The sequence below is a fragment of the Vombatus ursinus genome, unplaced genomic scaffold, assembly GCF_900497805.2.
Source record: "Vombatus ursinus unplaced genomic scaffold, bare-nosed wombat genome assembly UNPS02014935.1, whole genome shotgun sequence".
Lineage (NCBI taxonomy): Eukaryota > Metazoa > Chordata > Mammalia > Diprotodontia > Vombatidae > Vombatus > Vombatus ursinus.
Window position 1 is genome coordinate 6,766,085 of NW_020954713.1, and position 20,864 is coordinate 6,786,948.

Sequence of the window (20,864 nt, forward strand, 5' to 3'; positions counted from 1 at the left end):
CACACACACACACACACACACACACACACACACACACACACACACACCCACTAGACCAGAAGGTCCTTGAAGGGAGACGCTGTATCTTACCTAAACTTTGTATCTCCCCTAAACCTAGTACAGGACTCTGAACAAAGTGGGGACTTGATAAATATCTGAGAAAAGGGTCCCTTTGAAGATCCATAGTGAGACTGAGGCCAACATACCTCCTGAAAGGGAGAGCAGCCCACTTTTGGGACAGCTCCAATTGGTGGGAAGTTTCCTGGGGCTTTTTTGTTTATTTGTTTTATTTTTTTTCCCACATGATGAGCTGAAATCCACCTCGGCAAAGTGACTGGTTCCCATGGTAGAACACCCACAAGAAATACAGAACAGCATGCTTTCCTTCCACCACCAATTACGCATATTCAGAGTCATCCTGGCATACCCATTCACACTCGCTCCATATATCCAATCTTGTGCCAGACCTTGCCATTTCCATCTTCACAACACCTTTCCTATATGTCCCCTTCTCTCCAATCAGACAGCAATCCCCCCGTTAGGCCCTCATCCATCCGTCTGTGCCTGGATTATTGTAATGGTCTCCTAACTGGTCTCCCTGACTCGTCTCCCCCTCCAACCCATCCTGCACACAGTCACCAAAGAGATTTTCCTAGAACGTGTCAAACTCCCCACCTCTTTTTAATAAACTCCACTGATCCCTGACTACTTCCAGGACCAAATATTATAAACTCCTCTGTTTGCTGCTTTTAAAGCTCTTCACAATCTGATCCTATCCTACCTTTCCAACCTTACTACAGACCAACTTCCCCCCAGGCACTCGATAGCCATCATGCACAATACCTTATCTCCCATTTCCATGCTTTTGCACTGGCAGCCCCATGTCGATAATGCCCTCCCTCCTCACCTCCATCTCTTATTTTCTTTCAAGACTCAACTCAAGTGTCAGCTTATGCATGAAGCCTTTTCTAGCTCCCCATCTTCTAGCTCCTTCCCCTAACCAGGTTACACTCTACCTCGTTTAGATATAGTCATATAAGTACATGTCACTGCCTCCATTTTCTAACAAATAAGCTCTTTGAAAGCAAGGACAATATCACATCTGTCTTTATATCCCAGCATAGGCCTGGCAGATAGTACATGCCTAATAAATGCTCAGTAGTGGTATGACTGATGGTTCTGGACCCTACCTCCCAAAACAGCTGATTGGTATGTGTTTGGGGAATGTGAAATAATTTAATATTAGCTTAATCAAAACTCAATTTTCAATTTGCTATAGAAAAGGTCATCTTGCTTTCTAAAAGTCAAGTAGTTGGTAAATGCCCTCTACATTAGCCACTGTTTGGTTTCCTATGGCTCTATTTCCCATCATTTGCAAAGATAGCTGAGATTTTAATTTTAATTTGTGAGATTAATTGTAATCTTCGGGGTCACCATCCCAGAATAAAGGGATTTCAGAACTGAAAGGCACCACTGAGGCTATCCAGCCTAACGCCCACCTCAGTACAAATCTCCACTGCCAGATCCCTAAGAAGTGGCCATTCACTCAATCTTTGTTTGAAGACCTCTAGTGAAGGAGAATCAACTCTTGCCATATTTTCTTTGATTATTCAATAATACGTACTTTGGATGTTATGTCTATAAAAAAAATTTAAAAGGTCATCTATCATGTGTTAGAGATCATAACATGTTGTGATGGAAAGAACAACAGCCAAGAACTTAGGGCACTTGAGTTCTAGTTCTGCCTCTCATGCTAATTCATTATACAATCTTGGACAAATCACCTAAACTCCAATGGACTCTGGTTTCTCAGCTATACAATGACAGTTGAACTAGATGCTTTCTCAAAGTCTTTTCAGCTCTATGGCACTAGGAAAGACTCCAATGAGGAAAAAATGAGGCAGCATCTTTTTTTTTCAGAATGTGGTTGCACAGGGAGCTCTCTGATGGTCTCAGGTCTAAAACAGAAATGTCAAAAAGCTGGAAAGAGAAACACAGAACTAAGGCTGGCCTAGAAGATTCTGCATATTCTTGTATCCTTCCAAGTGACTGTATCTATGAGGTGTAAGGATATTTTAAAGATAAAACTCATGAAATGGAAGGAAAAGGGTAACACTTTTTGAAGATTTTCCAGCCATGCTTCAAATAGTTGGTCCTAGATTTCTCAATGAACAGTGGCAACCTAGAGTTTAATGCTATTCTCTTGTGATATTCTGTTCAGTGTTACATACATCTCTAGGTCTATCATTCCATAAGGTACAGAGGAAAAAAGGCATCAAAATACACCCATAGACAAATCCCTTCCTTTCTCCAGGGTCAGATTTTCCTCATCTGAAAAATGAGGGGTGGGATGGGACAGGACTTGATAGTCTTCTCCATTCCTGATGTTCTGAGTCCATGAATGTTTCAGAAGGCTTAGTTTCCAATCAGCCTAAGCCACTCAGACTTTATTCCCTTGCATTGATGAAGGGAAACATCTGACAACACTTAGAAAGACTCCAATGAGAATTATGCTCTTCTGTGAGCACACTGGATTATTTGCTAAAACCCAGGTGTGGTCTCCAGAGTCAAGACAGATAATCTAGCCTATTTGTGGAAGGAGCATAATCTTCCACATTTCCTGCAAAGAATACATTTGGGGTTTTATTGCCAGACTAGAAACAGCTTCAGTCCTGACTATCCTAGCCCATAAAAGTTAGTTTCTCCTGAATTCTTAAACGCTATGGTGTCACATATGACTGTACTGTCCCAGTAATCTTAACATATAATAACAATATAATAACAACTGCCATATGTATAATACTTTATATATGTTATCCCATTTAAACCTCACAACACCCTTGGGAGGTAGGTGCTCCTATAATTCCCATTTTACAGAGAAGAAAACTGAGCCTTGGAGTGTCTAAGTGACTGAGCAGGATTCAAACTTAGATTTTTTTCCTGACTCCAAGCCTTGTGCCACTCCATGCTGTCTCATATGACTCATGACTAGAGAGGCAGTGTTGTACAGTGGCTAGAGTACTGAACCTGGAATCAGGAAACCTAAGTTTGAACCCTGACTCAGGTGTTTCATATCTCTTGTTAGTGTACAATTGTTTACATGTTGTCTCCCCTATCCAATTATGAGCTCCTTGAGAGTAGAGACTATTTTTACCTTTCTTTGTATCCCCAGCACCTAACATGTTACTCAAATTCTCATAACCTCAGTTTCTTCCTCTATAACATGGAGATAATCGTATTCATCTTACATCCCTCATGGGGTTATTGTAAAGAATAGAACTCTGCAAACCTTAAAACACTCTGGAAATGGAACTTATTAGCTATTAACATTAATATCGTCAATAATATTAGCAGTAATATTAATACTACTAATAATAAATGTAGTCTATGAGTTCTCCTAAGACAAAGACACAGCTGAATACAAATTTTTTCATTTTTTTGTTCAGAGAAGTTTTTCCCAGAACTTTGGGCAGGGGCATCTGTTTGGACAAGTCATCTGTCGTGAACCATCCCTCTGATGCCCTTGAAGAACAAGCTAAGTAGGTACTCAAATGTTCCTCAGCCTTCTCTCTCTCCCAGGTGCTGAAATGGAAACACGTATGCCCCAGTATTGAGCCTGCCTTGGCTTGAGGGAGAAATAAGATCAATAAGGTTGCTGACCTCTTCACTGTCCAAATAGGCTACTTCTAGATTTACAGTCATATTTGTGTCTTATTGCTGCCAAGAGATAGCATAGTATAGTGGATAAAGCCCTGAGCTTGGAGCCAAGAAGAATTGGATTTGGATCCCGCCTCTGGCTAATTAGTTGTGTGTCCTTGGGCAAACTCATAACCTCTAAATGCCTCAGGCCACTCCCTAAGACTTATCTGAGATCCTTTCCAGCTCTAGATTTATTCCTACCTACCAAGTGATAGATGGGCAGTGGTCTGAATTAGTGGAGAGAGTTCCCGACAACAGATCCTCACACTTGAAAAACAACATGTTTGGACTCCTCCCCACAAAAACAAAAAATCAGCATGATGTACTGGTCAAATAGAGATAGCAAAGAATAAAAGATGGACAACCCTTACATTCTCCTGACATTAAGGGTATTTCCAAGTCATTTCAAACCAGACAGTTAGAACTGATTGTTCAGTTTTCAGTGTGAGCATTTACACCTTGGAAATTGGCAAATGCTGCAAATTGGGGCTTGATTTATTGTTTTACTAATTGTCTAGATGTAAGAAAGTGATGGAGAAAACATTAATAATGCAGGTTAAATTAAAAGTGTGTCTGGTGTACTTTTTTTCAGAGCTAATTGTTAAACATTTACCAGCACATCGCTGATATCCTCACAATGACCAGAGAAAGCAAAGGAGTCATAGTATATTGATTAGAGAATTTATGGAAGGATGTAGAAAAGAGATGTCCAAGATGGTGAGGCAATGGATAAATTTGTATCACTTGTGTAATTCAAGGGAATATTCCCATTTTGAAGTGGTCACAGAAACACTGTACATACTTTGAATGTAGCATCCTCCACTTAACCAGTGAACAAACATTTGTTGTTTGCCTACTATGTGCCAGACACTATGCAAGGCAATGGGCATAGAATGACAAAAAAGAAACAATACTTTCCACCAAGGAAGCTTCATTGTGACTGGTGTCCATTGGAGGTTAAATCAAGGCCACCCATGAGCCAGGAATTAGACAAAATCATGTTTTCCTTAAGAGTATACCACCTGAGAAAGCAATGACTCTGGGCTTCAGGTATTGAAATCATCACTTTCTAAAAATTAGTCCCTGATAGGGTAGCATCTAGATCTCAAGGGAGCATGTATCCTTCCTCTTCAGGTGGTTTAAAGGTTCTGCACAAATAGTTCTGGACAGCCAGTTTGCAAAGCCAGGAGACCTAAATCAGTTGCCTTAGAATGTGCAGGAAACCCTTCCTCTGTCCTGGATCTCCCCACTCATACCCAGAAACTCTCTCACAGCAACTCTTGCCAGAGAGGCTGAGGACAAGGATACTTCCATAAAGAACAAGATGACGGATTAGAGGCTTGTGGTTATCCTATCATTCCTTTATGGCTATCAGAAAGGTCCTAATTCCATTGCCTCTGATAGACGATAATAAATTATTCAGCCTGACTTGAAGGCAAAACGTGATGATTTACACGTAAGGCCTTGTGCAATCCTCAGAGAACTACAGTTTGTGTTTCTTTTCTTTAAAGCACTAAGATACTTACCTACTTCTGTTAATCATCTCCCTGTCACTAACAGTGAAGCACAAGGCTTTGGGAGCCCAAATTATCCACAAGAAGTATGTACATGCTGCCTGTACCCTCATCCCCTCTCCCCTCAGGCCACAGAAATACATTCCTGGAAGACTTACTTTGTGTCAGTAGGCTGGATTTTGTTGAAACAACGGTGCATTGTGTGGTAGAGGAGGCCGACGATGGTAGTCCAGGCTGAGAAAGAGCAAAGTGACCAAGAGTTAGCCTTTAAGGGGATGAATGGGAGGAAGGCATGACATGCACTGAAAAGGTCCCAGACTCACTAATTAAATAGCAGGGCCCTTCACACATCTTCCTCGTGAAGGGTGAGTTCACATGAAGATACACAAAGGAAGACCAGAGCCTATAGGAAAGCCTGGAGGTGGGCAGTGAATTAAAATTGCAATCCAGACTAGTGACTCAGCACTGCTTAGAGCTCAATGGTGGGATTAGTCATGGACCTGTTACATTGGCCTGCCCAGGATAGTGTGTTGGCTATGGGATCAAGCAGAACACATCAGAGGTTTGATCCTGACTTGCCCAGGGTCCCGAAGCTAGTAAGAGTCTGAGACTACCTGCTCTTGCAATCTTTAGCTGACTTTTTAAAGCCCCTCCCTCTGCTAAGAGGATATGTGTGTGTGTGTGTGTACATGTGTGTGCATGCGCGCAAGCACACGTGTATACACCTACATTTCTATCTATATGAATTTTCATTTCTATTATTTACTTGCTGTCCAAATATGGAGTATTTATAGTTCTTCAAGCTTGTGAGCAAAGAGACAGATGCAAGTTTTACAAGTAGCATCCAGCCTGCAAATATCCTTTATGGTTTCCACTAGATTCCAACTCTTCCTAATATTACTCTTTGAAAAGTGAAATAATATCTTGCCGATGGTTTAGCAGAGGTCAGTCAGAGGGACAAGCCCTTGATTGGCTCTGGGCATTTTTTTCTTTGCTTTGACTTGGGCCTCATGGTAAAGTTTTGGGAAGCAGGCCAGGTCCTTCAAGCTATCATAAGTTCATTCTTCATGTGGATAACCATCTAAGAACAAGTTCCATACATAACAGAAAGTCAAGAGGGGCACGAGGAGGAAAGGAAAAAAAGAGGAATCTTTCACAAGCTATTTTCAACATTTCCCAAAACCCATTTCCATACGATCTCAATTATTCCCCTTTCACAGCACATGTGACAGTCACAGGCCTGAGCCCCCCCTTCCAGTTCAGGGGAGCTCAGCCATCAGAATAAGTCAGGTAGGCAGCATGTGGTGGAGAAACCCCCTGATCACTGTTGGGCCACGATGCCCGTTAGTCTTCTTTATGGAGAGTGGAAGCTTGGCAAACAGCAAAGACTCTGTGTGTCTGTGTGTCTGTCTGTCTGTGTGTCTGTCTGAGTGTGTATTGAGCTGAGCTACAGAGGCGTTCGTTCATGGTCTCTCTTCTTAGCTTCATCTCATGGGCTGGATCTCCATAAACATGCTTTTAATATCCCACGTAATCTGCAGAATGCCTTTCAGGCTCCAGAGAACAATGACCATAGGAAGAATGACAGATGGTGGAGAGGCTAAGGGGCCAGATTGAAGTCAGGTGGACCTTGGTTCAGCTTGGCCTCTGATAATTGCTAGGTATGGAACCTGGCATAACTTGTCTCTCTGAGTTTCAGTTTTGTTCTGTTTTTTTCATCTGTTAAATGAAAGAGTTGGATGACATGACCTCAAAGGTCCTTCCCAGATCTAAATCAGATAGAGAACCTCAAAGCCAAGAAGACTTGGGTTCAAATCCCACCTCAGACACATACTTGCATCATCTGACTTCTCATTGGTTTAGAAATTTCTCTTGTAAGTTTCAGAGAAGGTACCACCATGAATTGGAACATGAAGGGGTATACCACTGAAGTCCCAGTCCATTCCCTATTATTTTGATCCTATATAAGATAGAATACTTGATTTAGAACCAGGAAGACCTAGTTTCAAAATCTGCCCCTAACATGTACTAGCAGATTCTATCACCTGTCTGAGCCTCACTCACTTTTCTCATCAGTAAAATGGAGATGATGATAAGGAAGCCAAGAGGTGAAAGTGACTTTCCCAAGTTCATACAGGTTGTAACTGTCAAAGCCTAGATTCAGATTCCCAAAGCAGCAGGCTTTCCACTATACTACATAAGCCAATTCTCCCTCATAAAGTAGACAGGGGCAGGATTATTTTTCACCCCCTTACTGAGAAGAAAACTGAGACAAAGAAATTAGGTGGTTTGACTAAGGTCACACAATTATTTACTATTAATCAGCATGCCGGTTTTCTGCTTCCTCATACCCTTTCCATGATAAAAGAGATATCATCAAAAGGACCCCAGTTGGCATTAGGAAAAATAACATGTCATTAGCATTTTGATCATTACAGAATTTCTCTCAGTTCTTGGAAGCAGTTTCCCTGGAGGCCCAGGGAAGTTTGACAATGTGTAGCCTCTTCCTTTCAGATGAGGGCAAAAAGAAGAGATGGAAAGTCTTTGAGTCTGCCCAGCTATGGCTTTCCTCATGCAGTCATGACTTACCTTTGCTATGGAAGGCCTCCCGAGGAATTTCAATGTAGCTCTGTCCCTGGGTGGGAAAGCGGTAGTGATGAGATGTCATCGTCGCTGGGGGCACTTTGGCCAATGAATACTCTGCAAGCACAAATCAGCCAAGAGGAAGATAAAAATCAATAACCTTTACTGCCTGATTCCCCCATAAAGTGAAGTTTGCTTTCTCAACAGCTACTGTAAATCTCGATTGTAAAACCCCAGCTGTTTTGTGAGGAAATAGAATGATCTCCCTGGAGAGGACGATTACCTTTGGAAGATGACTCCTTTAAGGAAAAAAGATGTGGGGGAGACATTTTGAAGCAGGTCACTTAACAGTGTGCCTGCAGAAGACTAACTAGGGTGTCACAGAGACCCCAAAGTGATCACAACAGTCTTTGCTCTTAGGAGTCATTGTAAAGTTCAGAATGGCCCATTTGGGATGCTGCCGAGGGCAGTTTGCACCCTCCCACTGGCAGCTTACAGAAGATTCATAGTGTCTGCTCCTTTCTGGGCTCCCAGAGAGACCAGAATAAGAGATAAGAGAACAATGACTAACAGGAGATGGAGGAGGGGTCATTTACTCATTGGCCACATAAATAATTGCATTAATATAAAAATATTGAGAGACAAACAGCTATTGAAACTGAGTCATGGAACAATTAACCTTATGTTGTACCCATTATCCCCAGTCATAAGGAGAGGGGCCTGAGACAGAATGTCCCTCTCTAGGGAGATAGAGATCTTTAAAATAGAAAGGCAATAGTGTATCTGGTTTTATTTGACTATTCCTTTAGAAAAAGAGATTGCCACTGAACAGTTCCAGCTGATTCTATGAAATCTTGTTCTCGACTCTTTTATTCTCAATTCCTTTATCCATCTCCAGGCACTGCTGCTTCTATTCTCTTGCTCTGAATGAAGAAGGTGGCTTCAATTAAGTGATTTCAGCTTCCACGGCTGCAGGAAAATGCTGACATGGGCCTGTTCATGCACCACTGACTTGAATACATCTGTCCTGTTTCTAGCCGTGTTTCCACAGAGCATCATTTCACACACAACAAGATAGCTTCAGAAAATCTTCTATAGGCTCCTAATTGTCCTCATTGTGGTATACTGGTAACCTTGGTTCTCAAAAGGCTAAGTGAGCTAATGGCATGATCCTGATCTAGCAGGTGCTATCAAGCTGAAAAAACTTGGACCCAGAAATAGACTGTCATCCAAAAACCAGCTTAACTAAATTTGGAGCAGTCCATTATCCAAACATGGGCTCCCAGGCCATGAAGTTGTTAGCTACAACTCCTGTTGACCAAGGTGTCCAAGGGCTAAGATCTACATGAGTAGAGACGGTATAGCAGCTAGGTGGTTCAGTGGATAGAGTGTTGGGCCTGGAGTCAGGAAGACTCATCTTCTTGAGTTCAAATCTGGCTTCAGACACTTACTAGCTATGTGATCCTGGGCAAGTCATTTAACCCCATTTGCCTCAGTTTCCTCAGCTGTAAAATGAGCTGGAGAAGGAAATGGCAAACCACTCCAATATTTTTGCCAAGAAAATCCCAAAATGGGTTCAAGAAGAGTCAGACATGATACTGAGTGAAGTGAGCAGAACCAAGAGAACGGTGTACACAATAACAGCCACATTGTATGATGACTAATATTGATAAACTTAACCCTTCCTGGAAATACAAGGATCTAAGACATCTCCAGAAACCTTGTGATAGAAAATGCTATCCACACCTAAAGAAAGAACTATGGAAGCCAAATTGCTATTTTTTTCCCTCTTCTGTTGAGTTTTCTTTCCTCTTTCTGATGGTTCCTCCTGTTGATTTTAATTTCTACTTACAACATCACTAATGTGAAAATATGTTTAATGTGAATGTAAATGTATAGCCTATATGACATTGTGTGCCATCTTGGGGAGGGTGGTGGAGAGGAAAGGGGAGAAAAATTTTAAACTCAAAAGCATATGGAAGTGATTATTGATAAATCAAAAAAAATTAATAAAAAATTTTAAAAAGAAGAGTCAGACACAAAAGAAAAATGACTGAACAACAATTTGTGTGTGTGTGTGTGTGTGTGTATGTGTGTGTTCCCACTCCTCCTTTGCAATTAGAATGGAAGCTCTATAAAGGCAGGAACTTTATTTGCCTCTTTTTTTAATTCCTTAACCTGGAACATAGTAGGTGCTTAATAAATGTTTATTGACTGATCAATTGGAGGACTAGGTAGCTTCTAAGGTCCTTTCCAGCTGGGACAGTCTGTGATTTTATGTCTTGATAAATGTTTATTGATCGGGAGGAGTGAAGCTGGGACTGACATCCATCTTTATACCCCTCCAGATTTCCATCCTGCACTATTAAACCATCCCCATTCCAGACCTTATACCAACACTAAATGCTGGTGTCAGACCCTCTTTACCTGCTACCGAAGATGAGCCTTGGATGGTAACAGCCATTTTGTACATCTGCAGGTTGTAAGCTATGTGCCACAGAACTTTGTCCACAGTGTCAATCAAACTCACCCCGAAAGAAGGTTTCTGGGGAAAAAGAAAATGGGAGATTGATGAACAACAGCACCATTTAAAAATCACATTGGATAGGGAAACGTTATGCCGAGAAGAAAGTGGACTTAATTGCATGAAACCTTCCACTGAGATCAGCTTGGATTCTCCATAATAAGAGGAATGGAAAATGTGCTGGTCTTGACGCAAGAGAGCTGAGTTCTGATCTTGCCTCTTGCTTGTTAGCCATGTGATCATGGGCAAATTGTTTAACCTTTCAGAGCTTCATTTCCTTCATCTGTAAAACCAACCTCTTGGGTTTAAGAGCAAGGCATACCTTTTGTTGGTGTTTAGATGATTCAGTCCTGTCTGACTCTCCATGAGGAAACTAAGGCACACAGGGTTAAGTGACTTGCCCAGGGTCACACAGCTGCTAAGTGTCTGAGGCCAGATTTGAACTCAGGAAAGTGAGTCTTCCTGATTTCAGGCCCAGTGCTCTATCCATTGCAACACTGATCTGCCCATGCATGCCTATAAAGAGCTGTATAAATGTGACTTTACTATTCAATAAACATTTCTTAAGGACTCATTATGGGCTATAAACTAGGCTAGATGGTGGAAATTAAAAACTAAATAAGTAAACAAATTAAAAACCCAGTCTCTGCCCTCAGGAAGTTTGTTTTCTTTATTGTTGTAAAGAGGCCAACCAGGTAGGAAAAGAAGTCATTTTCTTTCTTTTTTTGCAAGGCAATTAGGGTTAAGTGACTTGTCCAGGGTCACACAACTAGTAAGTGCCAAGTGTCTGAGGCTGGATTTGAACTCAGGTCCTCCTGACTCCAGGTCCAGTGCTCTATCCACTGAGCCACCTAGCTGCCCCAAAAGATTTTCATTCATTGATCAATAGCTGAGAATACAGCCTAGCTGACAATATTCTAAATTTCAACAGCATGTCTAAGTTTATTTAAAAAGAAGGCATGCATGCACACACACACACACACACACACACACACACACACTATTTCTCTTATGGATTTTTTAAATTTCTAACAGAACTTTAAGGCCAGAAAGGACTTTGGAGGTCACTGACTCTAGCCCCTTCAATTTATACCTCAGAGGGTCACAAATTTAGAAGTGGAAGGAACAGTAAGTGTAACATCCAGTCCAATCTTTTCATTTTACAGATGGAGAAACTGAGGAACAAAAAGGAAAAGTGACTTGCTCAGAGTCACACAGCTTTAGTGTCTGAGATGGAGAAACTGAGGCATAGGAAGATTGAATTGCATGTCCATGGTTACACAACTAACAAGTGGCAGAACTGGGCTTAGAATCTGGGTTCTCTGATCCCAGATCTGGTGATGTTTTCACTGACCACATAGTGGCATTTTCTCCTTGAAGAAGCCTGGATTAGCTCTGAACCCTTATCATTCACCTTAATGTAACATATGTCTCTTTCCAGGATTGTACTTTCATATTGTGAGACCCCTCATGACCCTCTGAGAAAGTATCGTTTGTTAATTGTCAAACAGGAAAAAAACTAATACAGAGGATCTGTCTCTTTTCTCAGTGACCTTCCACCCCAAAGAACGAGAGCTTCTAAGGTGGTATTTTGTAGGTTTGTAAGACTTAGAACTGGAAGATCTCAGAGATGCCCTGGGCAGTGGGTCAGGAGAACACTGGTTTAGAACTGAAAGGGACCTTTGAGGTCCTCCAATGCAACCCCCTCTTTTTATAGTAGGTCATCAGTCAGTTGATAAGCATGTGTTAAGCACCCAATGCGTCCAGGTGCTGTGCGAATAACTGGAGATTCAAAGAAAGATAAAAGAACTTAAGTGCAAAAAGAACAGAGAAGAAAACTGATGCCTTGAGAGGTTCAACGTCCTGTCCAAAGTCACACAGGTATTAAAGAACAGAGTCAAGATCTGAACCCGTATTCTCTGCCTCCAAACTCAGTGCTCTTTCCATTTCACCATTCTGCTTCTCAATCCAACGGCTTCATTTTAGAGGAAGAGATTGAGGTGGGGAGTGGGGAGGTTTGGGGGAAGAGTGGGGAGGCAACCACAGTCACCCAGAGAGTAGGCAGCAAGGTCAGTCTATGAACCCAAGAATTTTTACTTCAAATCCAATGCTGCTTACACAATACCACACTGATAGTGTTTACAACCAGTCAATGAATGTTGAATTCATGAATGTGAATGTTTATTCATAAAGCATGAATGTTTATTTATAAAGTGCCTACTATGGGGAGCAATTTTGGTGCCCATTGTAGCAACAAACCCTGGACAAGCAGCAGGAAAGTATCCTCCAATCAACTTTATAATTCATGATGTGATAATAATCCAAGAAATAATATAGATAAATTCAATTGAGCAATGTGGGGGATCAGCTATTAGATCTGTTATAATTTGTATCCTCTAAATGTTGATGCCCTGGGGACAATGTCCCAATTGCCTCACCCTAGTTCTGCCCTTGCATCCAATACCAATTTTCCTCCTCCTGGCTCAATTAGAACTCTAGCATCTATTGGCAGCCCAACTCCTCTAGAGCTCTCCCACAATTCAATTTCCCATGACACTCTAACAAGCTGGAAATAGAAAAGAGAGCTCAATTTTAGAAACCTTCTAGGCCCATTGCCTGATTTCCAATAGGCTCAGCATATAATGGTGCAATGTCTGGCATGCATTCCTTTTAGGTGATGACTGATTCATCCATTCTGTTCAACGCATACAGAGTAGGAGAAAGAAACATCTGAGCCAGGACATTTCCTGATTATTTATATTCTGCAGCAGAACATTTGTGATAAGTTCATTTAAAATTATATATAAAACACTACTTTTCAAGTCCTCCTTTTGGCAGGCCTTTAAATGTCTCTCCCATGCAGAAGGAAACCAGGAAACATACACTCTCCCATGCTCCCAATACACTGGGGCAACTCTTTCATGAATTCCATTTGCCTGGGTTCTGAACAAGAAATGTCTTTTCCACCCTTGTCTAATTTGGTTTCTCTAATTCACACAAGACATCCTCCCTCAATGGTGCACCATCTGTCCCCTGATTTCTTTAGCTCTTCCTCTCATTGCCAATATAAACCACAATGAGTTTTTTATGCTTGTTTTCCAAAAAAAATTAATTCATTTTCTGTACAAAAGACAAGTAACTACAAAGCAAACTATGAATTATTGGCTTCATTCCAGATTGCCTCTGATCTTTGTTGGGCTACAAATTGATGTGTTTGCATGGTAACCATCATAGGTAGAGCAGTGTAGCTATCTGACAGAAGGCTGGCCTCAGAGCCAGAAGACCTGGGTTCAAATCTTGCCACTGACACATACCAGCTGTGTGACCATAGCAAGTGCCCCAAGCAACATTCTAGCCCAGGGATTCTTCACTTTTGAGGGCCTCCTTTGGCAATCTAATGAAACCTATGGAGCTCCTCCAAATGTTTTCTTTAAATGCATAGGACTGTGAAGAAAACCAATTAGATTGAAATACAACTATCAAAATATTAAAAAAAAAAAAAAAAAGATCACAGACCCCAGGTTAAGAACCCCTGCCTTGAGACCATAAGTTACAAAAGAGTTGTTGATCTGCTGGTGATGGAAGGAATTTCCATACAGGAAGTCACTCACAATGATGCAATCACAGGTCAGCACCAAGAAGGAAAATTAGTGAGCAGCATAGTCAAACCCTCTATTGAAGGTGGAGGTAAACCTAGGTTCTCAAATATGCCCTAAGTGACCAAGCTCTAGAAGGCTCTTCCTTGTTGCTGTTCACTCATTTCAATAGTGTCTGACTCTCTGTGACCCCATTTTGGGATTTTCTCGCCAAAGACACTGGAGTAATTTGCCATATCATTCTCCAGCTCATTTTACAGATGAGGAAACTGAGGCACACAGGGTTAAGTGACTTGCCCAGGGTCACACAACTAGTAAGTGTCTGAGGCCAGATTTGAACTTGGGAAGATGAGTCTCCCTAACTCCAGGCCTGGTGTTCTGTGCACTATGACACCACCCAGCGGCCCCAAGTTAGGTCCCTCCAAAGCCAGCCTTTGAGTGGGTTTTCAGTGATGGACTCATGTACTATCATCAACCTAGATCTATGGCTCTGGAATTCATCTCGGATTGGCCCCCAGGCTATATTTTTTTTCCTGACCCAGCACTTGCTCAGAGGTGGTGTGGCCTAATTAGACAGAGCCAGCCTCAGAGAGCTGGGTTCAAGGTCCAACTCTGACTCCTGCGGTCTGTGGGACTCTGGGCTAGCTGCTTATTTCACAGTTTCAGGCAATTCCCTAAGATTATAATTTGCAGAGCAGGTGGCAACCTGCATTAGCAGAGGGAGTTTCCTCACTGGGAGTTAATTTGCTATGCCAATGCAAACACAAATCTGGTAAAAGAGAAGAAGAGAGGAGGGGAGGAAAAGAAGGGAAAGAAGGGGAGGGGAAGAAAGGGAGGGGAGGAGGGGAGGGAGAAGGAGAGGGAGGGAGGGGAGGGGAAGAGAGGAGAGGAAAACTCAGTAACTCATGAAGGTCATACTCTAAGGCAAGCATTCTTAACCTATTCTGAGTCTATTCAGTCCACATGAACTGAGTTACTTCCTTGGTCATAAGACCTTGGAAGAAGAACTCATTGTTTTTTCAAATATGGCAGGTCTGTGTGTGACATTTCTAGGGAGATAAACAGAAGCCAAGACAAGTTTTGGAGAGCAAGGTGACTTTTAATCTTACCTCATGTGTGTCTGTCCAACTTGGGAATTTAAGTACCTCTCCCACAGTTTCTAAGAAGGCCTAAAGAGGAAAAAATAATTCTGCTTAGACTCTATGTAAGCGATATTAGGCAATATCAATCATCAAGTATTTAATACTAAGTGTCTACTATGTACCATGCACTATGCTAGCACTGGGCATATACTAAGAATGAAACAATCCCTCCTTGCAAGCTTGTAGTTTACTGATGGAGATAAGTACAAATAAAATGTATACGGTGTAAATATAGTTATAAATACAAATAAATATGTAGTTAAAAACAGCATATGTTGGAAGGGAGAGCACTAGCCATTGAGGACATTAGGAAAAGCTTCATGAAGAAGATGGCACCTGAGCTGTACCTTAAAGGAAGAGGGAGGTCTCTGAGGCAGTGGGGAAGAGGGAGTGAGTGCATTCCAGCCTGGCAGGAACACAAGGAAGGCCGGTTTGGCTGGATTGCAAAGTATGGGAGGGAGAGGAATGTCCAATGAGGCTTGAAGGATAGATCGGGGGGCAGCTAGGTGGTGCAGTGGGTAGAGCACCGGCCCTGAAGTCAGGAGGACCTGAGTTCAAATCCGGCCTCAGACCAAACACTTGACACTTACTAGCTGTGTGACCCTGGACAAGTCACTTAACCCCAACTGCCTAAGCAAAAAAAAAAAGAAAAAAAAAGATAGATCGGGGGCAGGTTGTGTAAGCCTATTTAAAAGCAAACGGCATTAGATGCAATTTTTTTTTCAGAAGCATGTATCAAGTTGGGATGTGTGCATTTGAAGGAAGGTGACTGAGATGCTGAAGGTCCTGAAGCTGATGCCCTACGAAGACCATCTGAAAGACCTAGGATGCTTAGTTACAGAATCACAGAACTTTTAGGATGGGAGGGTCCTCACTGTCCATTTAGTCCAACTCAGACGTGAAGACATACCCAATGAGGGGTCATCCAGTCCTTTTTGAAGACCTTCAAGGAAAAGGCACTCAGCATCCCCCAAGGCAAGCCACTGCTGTTTCTCTTGGGAAATTTTCCCTGACACTGAGCCTAAACTGTCCTCCTCATAACTTCTACCCATTACTCCTGACTCTTTCCTGTGGGGCCAAACAGACCAAGGCTAACCCTTCCTCCAAAGAAGAGTCCTTCAAATGGTTGAAGACAGTTGTCATGACACCCCTGAATCTTCTTCTGCAGACCAAACACGCCCATTTCTTTCAACCAGTCCTCATGTGACATAAACTCAAGGCCCTTCACTATCCTGATCACCCTCCTCTAGACACTCTCCAGGAGATTAATGTCTGAAGAAGAAAATATACGATTGCTGCCAGCCGGAATTGGAAGGACTGTGGTTTGGAAGTGGAATTAGACATGTTCTGCCTGTCCCAAGAGGATACAACCAGGAACAATGAGGGGAAAGCATCCCAGAGGCAGAATTCAGCTTGACAGAAGGAAATAGATAGGAAAACCTCCTGACCATGAGACTTGTGAAATAGATTCTTCTTTAGGTAGTGAGTCCCTCATCACTGGTAGTCTGCAAGCAAAGGCTAGAAGACCACATGTCCGAGATATTATAAAGGGGACTCTTGCCCAGCTCTAAGCTGGACCAGACTGATCTCTCAGAATTCTTTTTGCTCTAAGATTGTATCATTTCAGTACATAAGCAATTCTGGACAATTTAGTGTCAGGTCACTTAGAGATATCTACGTTACGAAGGTTCATTGAAAAACCAATAGGTTACATATACTCTTAACTTTAAGGTTTCTGAAGCACTTTATATGAATTTTGCTTTCAAATCTTAAGGGATTCTTACTCCCAGAGTGGAGAATATCCCCAAATCTTTCTTTAAAGAGGCCCCTAAAGCAGGCTGAGAGACAGTTTCTCTGCTGACCATACAACAAATCGAACCGTGTAACTTTCCTCTGCTTAAGAATTTTAAATGGTTCCTTGGAATAAAATAAAAACTTTCAGTTTGTGTTTTAAAGTTCTTCACGTTATGCCTCCAACTTCTCTTTCTAGATTCCTCTAGCTCACATGGCTTAGCCTCTCATTCTCTCATTTCCAATCCAATGGACCTAGTTACTGTGCCCTGGGTGCTGAGGTCCATCTCTCACTCACATTCCTTTGAACAGGCTGTCTCCCTTTCCTTCTTTCACTTCCAAGCCTGGAATGCTCTCCCTCCTCACCTCTGACTCTAAAAATCCCTAGTTTCTTTCAAGGTTCAGCTCACGCCACCTCCTATATGAAGCCTTCCCTGACCACTCCCTCAATTGTTAATATTTCATTTTTCAGCCAAAATTTTATAAATATATATGTATGTATGTGTATGTATGTATATATGCACATATAGAGATAGATTTTGTGCATACATGTTGCCCTCCCCTTTCCTCCCAGTAGAATATAACCCCCTCTATAGACAGTAGGAACTGATTTATATTGGTCTTTATGTCTTCAGTGCCTAACACAATGCCTAGCACAAAGCAGGTATTTAGTCAATCCAATTTAGTCAATTCAATTCAATTGGATTGGATTGGATTGGGTTGGGTTAGGTTGATTGGACTGGATTGAATTGGACAGAACTGGGATAAGCATGGAATGAGGAAAGGGGTGATTTGGAACACAATGAACTGCTTGGCAGTTTGGGCTGAGGTACATGGAGGGAGAAGGGATGGAAGGTGCTTGCCCCTGCATGTTGGTTTCAGGGAATTGACTTGAAGGAGTTACCCAGTCTGACATCATGGAAACAGCACCAGACTGAGGCTCAGGGCAACTGGGTTCCAGCCCCATGTCTTTTACACCTTGCCCTTGCCCTCTCTGGGACTCAGTCTTTAGGTCCACAAAACAAGTTTTGACTATACAATCTCTAAGGTCACTTTCAGCTCTAATAAAATATAAAGAAAGAAAGCAGGTAGGGTGGGGGCAGTCTCAGAAATTCCTGAGGTTGGCAGAGTTCTGCTTGGGCAGAGTTCAGGGCATAGGTGAGGATCACTGGCTCTGTTTATCAGCAGGTAGGTTGTTTGAGTCGCTGCCATTTGTTTCTTGTTTTCTTTGTTCTTTTTTTTTTTAATTTTCCCCATTTTATCTCCAACAGTGCATTGGCAAGAGTAGTGGCATCTCAGCTGAATGTTCCCGTTATGCACAGCTTATGAAATTGATGGCTTTAATTTGCAGCAATTAAATATCGAGCTGCTGCCGCTTCAGTATTAGGTGTGAGACAGATTCTTCTCATTAGCAATAAATAAATAAATAACACAACAGGCACTTCCTCCACTGTGGGGAGGAAGGGGTGCCGTTTTTCTCTGTTAACACTCAGAGTTGTCTGTTGTTGTTTTACCTGGTTCTTCCCAGCATCATCACTTGGCTGGAATGATTTTTTGTGATGCTCCTCAGGAAATCAGGCAACTACGTACCTGGGCTGCTTCTTGGAAGATACACCAGGGAATAAAGCAGCATCAACCAATCAACAAGTATTTATTAAACTACTCTGCATAAGGCTTTTTTTTTCCCCACTGAGTCTGGGAATTCTGCATTGAAAGAATTCAACAGGCATGAATTAAGCACCTACTGTAGGCTGGGAACTGTCCTTGGTACTGGAGATACCAATTTTAAAGATGGAACCCTTTCTATCTTCAGTTGTAGAGTTCAGATCCTGGGACTGTGCTGTCATTATCTATAATCTATATATAATCATATCTATATTTATATCCATCATCTAGAATAACACTCACTATATCTAGCCAGTTCCAGACTCCCAACTACATTCTGCCTTGACCATTTTCCTTTCTTGGATAGGTACTCCTCCCCACTCCTCACTCTCACTCATACCTCATACAATAATCAAATGAAGACCAACATTGTTTCTGGAAAGGCCCTGTCAGTGACTTCATATAAAGAACCTCTAACCCTTCCTGTGAAACAGTTCTTAGCTGGTTTTGCATCATAGGACCCCTTTGACAATCCAGTTAAGCCTATAAACCCCTCTTTGAAATCAAGATTTTAAATGCATACAGTGCAAAGGATGACAAAGAAAACCTATTAGATTGAAATCCAGTGACCTAAATATTTTTTACAAAAAAGATCATGGACCACAGGTTAAGAAACCCTATAGTTTGACAAGGAGCTCCCTTTATTTATTAGCTTCAGAGTACACCCAGTCTATTATCATAAAAATTGGAGTCAGGAAAGCTAGATTTCTAATTCAAAAAGCCCTTTCCTGGCTACTAACTCCCCTAAGCATTGATGTGCAAATGGTGCATGGAAATATATAGAAGTGGGTCTGACAAGTGACTTAGAGATCTCTGTGTTCTTCCCCAAAGCAGACTTCAGAAATCTCTGCTGCATTCCTCTCAGTGGAGGCTGCCTTGGTAATGCATCTTCCCAGCACAGCTTCTGTTTGATGGAGTGTTCAACAGCCATCAGACTTGGTTTCCCCAGTAGAAAACACAGAGTGAGAGTGTTTCAAAGGTTTTGAATCTCATTAAATGTCATTGATTCAGGTAACAAAGAAGACACCTTTAAAAACATTCTCTTTTCCAGTGTTCCTTCCATTGTTCCTGATCTTCTTAGCCCTTCACTCCCTCTCTTGCACACAACATAAGAAAAGTTTTGTACCTATGATTCCAGAGTCCTCTAAACATTTCCAGGTGTTAGGATCATAGATTTAAAATTGGAAAGGAGGGAGAGCTTTTCCCCAAAAAAAGGTTACTTTCCATTTACTCTCTAAATATCTTGGACATGGCCACATTGTCTCAGAATGTAAGCTTCTCAAGGGCAAGAACTCTTCAGTACTTAATACTCTGTACTCAGTACTCAGAAAGTGCTTAATAAATGTTCACTGATTAATTACTCTAGTCCAAACCCCTCCTTTTACAGGTAGGGACAATGAAACCCGGAGAGGTAGTGACTTCAAAAGAATGTAGGCTCCTTGAGTATCTATTTCATCTCTGCCTTTGTATCCCAGCATATAGCAGGCATTTATTAAATGTATATGTATTGATTGATTTCCCAGAGTCACAGGGGGAGTAAGTGACAGGATTGGGATTTGAACTCAGATCCTCTGACACTAGAGAAACTGCTCTTTCCATAGTATTACTTCTTTGCCAAGCTCCCAGTGTGAATACTCCACTTTGCCCATTCCTCCCTCCATCCTCATGCAATTGGTGAATAATTAATGTTTGGTAAAGACAGAATTTTGAAGAAGTATAGGTACAAAGCCAAAGCAGACTTCTGGGAAGGATTGCTATCAATAGAGCTTAGAATATACTATTAGTGTTTAATGTACAAATCTCCCAAGCACAGGGCATCTGGGGATGGAGAAAATTAGCCCTTCTTCTCCCTCTCCATTTATGAAGTATTATTCATGTCATTGGTATTAATATATTTCTGGGTGGAGTGGAAGAAGGAAGGAAGAAAACAAGCATTTATTAAGTGCCTACTATGTGCCAGGCACTGTGCTAAGTACTTTACAAATATTACCTCATTTCATCCTTTCACCACAACCCTAGGAAGTTGGTGCTATGATAATCCCCATTCTTCAATAGTTGATGAATCTGAGGCAGACAGGGATTAAGTGACTTGCCCAGGGTCACACAGGTAGATAATATCTGAGGCTGGTATTGAACTCAGGTCTTCCTGACTCCAGGTCCATTTCTCTATGAACTGTGTCACATAGGCTGGGTGTGGTGGGGAGAAGGAAACAATGAGAGAGTGGAGAGGAGGAACCAGACCTGGGATTTCATTCGTGAAGCCAATTCCTCATGTGGAAATTCCTTCTCTGAATAAAGATGGATGGCTATTCTGTAACTCATACTCTTAAATAAGAGTTATCTGGGTGCA

At 41.8% G+C, this 20,864-nt stretch overlaps 1 protein-coding gene across 2 annotated transcripts in view; it reads right to left on the reverse strand.

Annotated features, from left to right (window-relative positions):
* The window catches only part of ADGRD1 (adhesion G protein-coupled receptor D1), a 473,701-nt gene that overhangs the window by 406,384 nt on the left and 46,453 nt on the right, over positions 1-20,864 (reverse strand). For both annotated transcript variants that reach the window (XM_027844234.1, XM_027844233.1), the window contains 4 exons: positions 15,026-15,085; positions 10,224-10,341; positions 7,803-7,913; positions 5,372-5,447 (listed from right to left, as the gene is read on the reverse strand). In XM_027844234.1, the coding sequence (XP_027700035.1) occupies positions 5,372-5,447; positions 7,803-7,913; positions 10,224-10,341; positions 15,026-15,085 (365 nt within the window). The remainder of the gene's footprint in view (positions 1-5,371; positions 5,448-7,802; positions 7,914-10,223; positions 10,342-15,025; positions 15,086-20,864) is intronic.